We start from the raw sequence: 7,911 nt of genomic DNA on the forward strand, positions 1-7,911 counted from the left end.
GTTTTTAAGCTAGAGACACCCATGAAAGCCAGTAGTGTAGTTTGAAGGCTGCAGAGCTGGAGAGCCAATGATGTAGACTCCAGCTGGGGTCTGAAGGCCTGGCACTGAGGGCAGAGATGGGTGTCCCAGCTGAAGCAATCAGGCAGAGAGAGAACCCAAATTTCCCCTTCCTCTATTCAGGCCCTCAGTGGCCTGGACGGTGCCCACCCATGTTGGAGGGCCATCTCCATTACATATGCTACCAATCCAAATGCTAATCTCTTCCAGAAACACCCTCACAGACATGCCCAGATATGATGCTTCACCAGATATTCGGCATCTCACGATCCAGTCAAGTGACACATAGAATTATTATAACTATCATAATTAGCTGGATCACCATTTGGTTTTGCTCTAAAATATTAGATAGGTTTTTGATCGATGCTGAATAACACATATTTTAGGATTGCATTATCTGAAGGATGCTCAACATATGAAACATTTGTTTTGATGATTTAATAAAAACTAATGTTAAGCCCAAGAACTGATATTCTACACACACACGCACACACACACATACACACACACGCTCTTGCTCGTCTCTGTGCATAAGATCCAGCCCCATCCTTTATAGAGTAGGATTGTGGGAGTGAGTAGAGACTGCAGTGATGTTTGTGGAGAGAGCCAATAATACCTCCCAGAGGACTTGGAATCTTCTGAAGGATTTGTTCAAACTCTGCCCTCTAGCATTTTTCTGACGGGGGTTGGGAAATGGCTGCTCCCATGATAAAGAAGCATCTCTGGGCCTCTTCTAATTATCTTACTTTTGCAATTGTGCTCTGATCAACTGGCCACACTGCGCTAACTACGTGTGCCCTGGTTAAATGGCAATCTCTGCATCAAGAGTTCTGTCTGGCATCACAGGGAGAACACAAATGTGATAAAACCGGGGGCTCCGATTCTAGCAAATTTCCAATGGTTATTCTCAGCAGAAGCATCTAAATTAGAATCTGGTTCCATTTAACCCAGCTTCCAACCTGTAGATTAAGAGATTTTCTTTCAGACAGCACAGCAGGCTAAGCAGATCAACCCACTTCAATCAGCTGTACCTGATGAAATCTTTGTTGCAATCCAGACTGCAGTCAACTTTTCGGGTTGGCTAGTATTTGATGAGACACCCACACCCCATTCAAATTAATCTAAGGCCCCTGCAATTACCTTTACTTTATTCCTTGATTAAGGAATCTATCTTCTGATACAATTTTAGAAGCAAAGTTAAGACACGTACTAGTCACCTAGGAAGAATTGGTGCTAATGGAAAAAATCATATATCTTTGTTCTTCCCAACCCCACTCTCTCTCTCTGTCTTTCTCTTTTTCAGTGTCAGAATGGGTTGATTTAGTCCAAAGAAGTAACACTGAATTTCCTAGAGTAACATTCCTTCAAGTAGTAGTTGAACTATTAACTCTCTTTTTTGGTTGAAAAAGATTGTGTTGGGTGAAAATCTGACCTAGGGAATAAACAATTGGAAGAAAGTCCCCATACTAATTTTTTCTTTTTTTTTTTTTTTGGTAATTGTTTAAGTAAAGCTGGAGAGAGTCTTGAGATGTGTAAAGTACTTAGTAGAATAAGCCTGAACTAGCATCACTTCTATTTCTGGGTTTTAATGAAAAATTTCCATGTTGAAGCTACAGAAGAACATCTGCGAATGCCTTATTCAGCGGGGCACATTGAGTATGTGATGATGCGAGACAATGAATCAAATCAATGGCCCACAGCACTTCATCATCCTCACAGGAGCCGTGCTCGACTTCCAGAGGCTCAGCAGTGACTCAGCGATGGGATTTTTTCAGTTCCTAGGGGCTTTTTGTAACTCTTTCTCCAAATTCCAACTTACAACTTGGACACTTAAGCAAAAGGAGAAGGCAAATATTCATGGGAGGCTGGTGGGTCATATTAAAATTCCGGATTCATTCAAACAAAGATATCACTTTTCTGGACAGGGATATACAGGCGGGTAGTGCCATCATGGAAGAAAAGGTCTGTTGTCGCTCCACAGCTGGGATCTGCCCCTGAGGCTCTGTGGTTTATCAGGGGATGAGGAGGTGGGTCCACTCCCTAGGTTAGGGATAAAGAGTGCAGCCGTCCTTTTGTCACATTCAATATTATCAATTTAACCAGAGGGCAGAGAAAAGTGACGCTATGAATGTGCGCTGAAGAACAACTTTTCCTGAAAATATCCCTACATTGTCCTGACACACCCCCTGATGTGCCCATCATCACGTCCACTTCTCTCAGATGTTCCAGACCTGGTCATCTCAGCTGCCTTATATCGAATGTGACTCTTAGTGTACCAATCAGATAGGTGAAAGAAGGATATGACTTTATTTGCTTTAAATCTGCTTAAATCCAGCTCTAAGACCCATACTTCAGGCGCACAAGAAATTCAGTCTCTGTCATTGTTGGGACTTTCTCTGCGTCCCAGGGTTGTAGAGAGATTCCTCACTTTACAAAGACAGCACCAAATCATCAGGGAGAACCCTCCGACGGTGGATTTGGAGTCCATGCTGTTCAGCTGGGGAAGCCCAATGTCTTAGACTACCTGGTCCCTGCAGGTAAACTAGCTCAGCTGGCACGGGGCTGGCCTGGAACCTGAGAGTACTTGAGGAGGCTGGAGGCTCTCTCATAAGGATCCAGCCTCTAGTTGCCCGGCCAGGCATCCTTCCCAAGATCTTGTCACAGCCCGGGAGTGCTGAAAGCCATGCAGGATTTAATGCCCAGGACTAAGACAACCGCCTCTCTAGGGTCTTGGCTCTTCCGGGAGTGAAAAGATGTGAGGGGCCCTGTCATCCAGGGATAAGAAAACAACAGCAGAGCTGTCTTAGGTTAGTTTCTTCCACAAACAGACCCTGAGTCAAGCATTTGGGTACAAGCACAGTGTCAAAGGAAGCACTCCCAGGACCAACCGGTAAGGGTATCCGGAAAACAAGATAAGAAAGGAGATGAAATCGAACAAGACTGTTTTTGACTAAACTCCCAGGCTCAGCATGAGCCAGTGGGGGTTCTGCGGAATGTAAATTATACCTCGAGGAGGAGGAGTCAGATTTTCATACTTCCACACCCATCAGTCATTGGCTCCCGGCCACCCCCGGGAGGGCAAGGGGGGACAAAAATCTCCTAGGCATTTTTCAGCTCTCCGTATGGGCAAGAGGGTGCCCATGCCTAAGGGCAGTCCTCTGAAGGTTGCAATTGCCAAGTCCCAGCTGCAAAGCTCACATGTGGAAGTTGAGGGATGGGTGCCCTGACCTGGTAAAAGGATCTGGGGGACCGGAGTGGGGCACCAGTGGTGCTCACTACAAGAGCCATCCCAAAGCCACCACGTCTGCTTCTGTAAAAGGGCATCTCAGTGAACCATCTCATACAGCTGCTGTGAGGAGACAAAGAAAACGAGATTAGAGAAGGTCTTTCTTTAAATGTTTATCTGAAACAATATTCCAGAGAAATGGACCTCTGATTATTCTTTTTTGTTCACACAGTAGCATATAGGGGCATGCTAAACTTAGTGTGTTTATGTCCCCAGGATGAGTCCCAAAAGTATCAGGACAATGTGCTATTTATTATTAATCGTGGACTATTTTACTTAGCAAAGTAGGAGCTTGATGCTCCTTCAGGCCAGAAATGCAGATATTTAAAATTCTCCTTGGCATGAAAACATCCATGCCTCTGAGAAGAAATGAAACCTAAAGCCCTTAAAAAATCAAATAGGAAAGAATCATGAATCTATTCAATGAGGAGCTATAAAGATTTCTAAAAAGAAAATGAATGGGGGAAAAAAGATCATTTTGAAATTTAACCCTGGGAAAGAGCTCTGATGAGATACAGATGGCCTATGTACCCACCAGGTAGATGTCCAAACTGAGAGAGAAAAGGATGGATGGAGGAAATCTTAGAATTCTCTTCAAAAGCATCGGAGGGCAGTGTGCAGCTTTGGAAAGTACAGGAAATAAATTAGAGGGAAGAGAGAATAATGCCCAGTGGCCCTTTGATATAGGAATACAGCTTTAAGGCTTTATTGTGCAGGATTAAAGGAGATGAATGTATAGACACTATGGCTGGTACCCAGAAGTCTGAATCAACACATTAGATCCAGGTCTGGAATCCCATCACAGGTAGATTCCCAGAAAATGGGGCGGAATATCTTATTACGCTAGAATAAACCCAGTAATGGGCCTTTAGATTTCCTTGTGGTATTTTCTTTAAGGTGTATTAAACTTGGGAAATTGGCTTTGGAAGGCAGTTGGGTGCCTTATAAATAAAGGTAAACAAGGGGAAAGGAAACTTTGTGTTATTTGAATTACTCAGAACCAGCCCAACCAGGGTAAGTGTTATTATCCTGTTTTGCAGATGAGAAAGGCAAGGTTGGAGAGATTATGTAATTTTCCCAGGCCCTGGTTCTTAAGTGGAAGAATGAAGAGATTTGACCCTTAATCCCTTCTACCTACCAACAGATATTACTTGTGCACCTACTATGTGCTTGTTCTAGACACTGGGGAACCAAATGATTACCTGAACCCCTATCTATCTAATCCTGGAGGCCATTCTTTTTCCCACCAGAGTCTAGTGACCAGACTTATTTAAATGATTTCATGGGAAATTGTATTTCTCTATGATTATGCAAGATGTTAAAAAGATTTGCATGGGGTGAAGAGACTATGGGAACATACAAGAAAAGGCATGAAAGATGGAATAATGCTAGATTTACAAGCTTAGCAGGGAGGACCCAAGCCATTTTGCTTGATACGTACATTAATGATAATAACAGAAAAAACAAAAATAAGAAACAACAAATTTTTTTTTATTTCAGCATATTATGGGGGTACAGATGTTTAGGTTACATATGTTGCCCTTGCCCCCCCACAAGTCTGAGTTTCAAATATGTCCATTCTTCCGGTGGTACGCATTGCACAACAACAAATTTTTATGACAACACTTTCTGATTATAAAACTTTTTTAAAAAGTATAAAGAAGTAAAAATTATTCTTAATGTTATAAGCCAGAGATATTTTAAAGTATGTTCTTCTAGTTTCTCCTTCCCCCTCCCCCCTTGGCTGCTTCATATTTATCTGACATGCAACTTTGTGAATCTGTAGGTTGATGTCTTTCATCATAGGAAAATTTTCAGCTATTATTTATTTGCATATTGTTTCTGATCCATCCTCTCTCCTCTTCTTCTTGGATGCCAATTACATGTATTTTCTTAGCCTTCTCACCGTATTCCCTGTCCCTTACATTTTCCCATACATTTTTCACTTTTTTATCTCTTTGGGCTTCATTCTGACATTTTAAAAGTTGTCTTTCAGTTTATTAACACTCTTCAGCTTTATCTAATTTGCTATTAGCTTATCCACTGAGTTTTAACTTTCTGCCATTATACTTTCAGTCCTAGATTTTTCCTTTGGTTATTTTTCAAGATTTTCAGTTTTCTGCTCAATCTTGTCTTTTATTTCCTTGAATATGATCAGCATAGCTATTTGTAAGTAGTGTCAGATAACTAAATTGCCTGGATTCTTTATAAATCTTTCTGTTGTTTGTATTTCTCTTGATTTTCAGTCTTGCCTTTTGTCTTAGTCAATGGGGGCTGCTACAACAGGATATCATAGACTGGGTGACTTAAATAATAAACATTTATTTCTCACAGTTCTGGAGGCTGGGAAGTCCAAGATCAAGGCGCCAGAAGATTCGTTGTCTGGTGAGGGCCTGCTTTCTGGTTCATAGATGGTTGTCTTCTTGCTGTATCCTCACATGGTGGAAGGAGGACGAGAAAGCTCTCTGGGTTCTCTTTGGAATGGAACTAATTCCATTCATGAGGGCTCCACCCTCATGACCTAATCAACTCCCAAAGGTCTCATCTCCTAATATAATGATACTGGGAGTTAGGATTTCAACATATGAATTTTGGGGGGACACAAACATTGAGTGCATTGCATCTCCTATTGGATCCTAACTCAGAAACATCACTTGGCTCTATCCTGATAACATTCTATAAGCAAGAACTTAAAACCAAATAATAATTCTCATAGTTCCCCATTCTAAGATCTCATCAAGTTTAAGTTGCACCATTGATTCAATTATAGCTTTTCTGGGGTCATGAGTGAGGAAATACTACACAAAAAGTACATATCACAGGTGACCTGATTTCTGAAATGTCAGATTATAAAAAAGTATGCATCTAAGAATTATGGAATTCCTCAGCCTCGGGAACACTGAGTTTGTGTATCCTGACTTGGTTTTTCTTTAAGTCTTTTTTTAAAGCTTCCTCAGTGAGAGAAACAAAGGCTCTGAATTGTCCTAAGTCTTTGTTACTTCCAAGGGCTCAAGAACTCTCAAAAGTTCCTGATAATTAAATTCATATTAAATATAGTAGGACTATGATCCACAAGAACCCTGCATATGGCAGATCATGGGATGGGAGCCTAGCAAACCATGGAAGCACTTCCTTCCAAGGGAAGAAAAACCCAACTTTCAGGTTTATCTGTCAAAGCCAATGATAGAAAGGTTTTCTCATCTACTGAGGCTGATGTGGCTGGATCATAGTTCATTTTCTCTCAGTATTCCAGGACTGGTCTTAAATATCACCCAATCTTTCTTGGCCATGAGCTCTAGCAAAGCTCAAAATGGATGGGGAACTATACTTAAATTACACAAATTATAGCTCATTAATAGGCTAACTGGTGACAGGTTCAAATGCCAGCCAGAGCCAGGCACCCTGGTGGGGGCTCCCATTTAAGCAGAGTCACTTCTCAATTCCAGTTGGTTGCTGCCATGTGGGAATACAGGCCCAGGGGTTCCAGATACGAATTGTGTTAGAAACCAGTAGTACAGATCTTTATGTGAAATCCCCCAATTTTTATGTTGGCAACTAATTCCATTTTTTAAAATTTGCAGCTATAACATGTATTCTTGAGATGATTGCAGTCTGTGGGACCCAGTGGGCCCTCTGGCTTCGTGTTCAGAACTGAATGAGTCTGTGCTCTAAGAAGGCAGCCCCATCACTGAAGCAGTACAGACTGCTTACTTTCTCTGCCTCCTCCTCCCACATCATAGAGACATTCCCAAAAAGATAAGCTGGGGTTTTCTGAGTCCACTTGAAGCGTCAAAAAATGCATTTCCCTCTCTGTACCATCTCAAAATTTTTTTTTTTAATTTCAGCATATTATGGGGGTACAGATGTTTAGGTTACGTATGTTGCCCTTAGATCGGAACTGGCTTATTTAATTACTTCTTTTTATTTTTAAAAATTATTTTAAGAAACATTGCTATGAACATGTTTGTACATAAATATTTATACCTTTATTTCTTTAGTATACACTAGAATTACAGGATTAAAAGAAATATACTTAAAATTTTTTTTTTTAATTTCAGCATATTATGGGGGTACAAATGTTTAGGTTACATATATTGCCTTTGCCCCGCCAGAGTCAGAGCTTCAAGCGTGTCCATCCCCCAGACGGTGCGCACTGTACCCATCATGTGTGAATATACTTTTAAAAGACTTGCTACACGTTGATAAATTCCTTTCTGGAGATACTACAACAATTTAAATTCCTGTGAGCAGCATTTGAGAATACCTGTCTCACATACTGTGAGCAGCGCTGAATATGTTTCGTAAATAATGCAATTTTATAGGTAACAAATGGAATTTCCTTATTGTAAGTTGCATTTATTTGCTTACTAATGAATAATCACATTTTTAGCTGCTTATCAGACATTTGTATTCTTCCTTTAGTTGTAGGCTATTTGTACATTTCCCATTTTTGTGTTATGTTTTTCTTATTAACATGTAGGGCCAATTTTATATTAAGAATATTTTTAATAGTTGTCTACAACATTATTGAAAATATTTTTCAAATTTATTATTTGATTTTTAATTTT

At 40.6% G+C, this 7,911-nt stretch overlaps 1 protein-coding gene across 3 annotated transcripts in view; it reads left to right on the forward strand.

Annotated features, from left to right (window-relative positions):
* Positions 1-7,911, forward strand: part of PAMR1 (peptidase domain containing associated with muscle regeneration 1) — an 84,442-nt gene that overhangs the window by 65,748 nt on the left and 10,783 nt on the right. The window contains exon 7 of one of the 3 annotated variants that reach the window (XM_012649646.1): positions 5,678-5,728. The exons of the other annotated variants lie outside the window; for them this stretch is intronic. Coding sequence (XP_012505100.1) covers positions 5,678-5,728 — 51 coding nt within the window. The remainder of the gene's footprint in view (positions 1-5,677; positions 5,729-7,911) is intronic. 3 annotated transcript variants of the gene reach the window in all.

The sequence above is a fragment of the Propithecus coquereli genome, unplaced genomic scaffold, assembly GCF_000956105.1.
Source record: "Propithecus coquereli isolate 6110/MARCELLA unplaced genomic scaffold, Pcoq_1.0 Scaffold30, whole genome shotgun sequence".
NCBI classification, from domain to species: domain Eukaryota; kingdom Metazoa; phylum Chordata; class Mammalia; order Primates; family Indriidae; genus Propithecus; species Propithecus coquereli.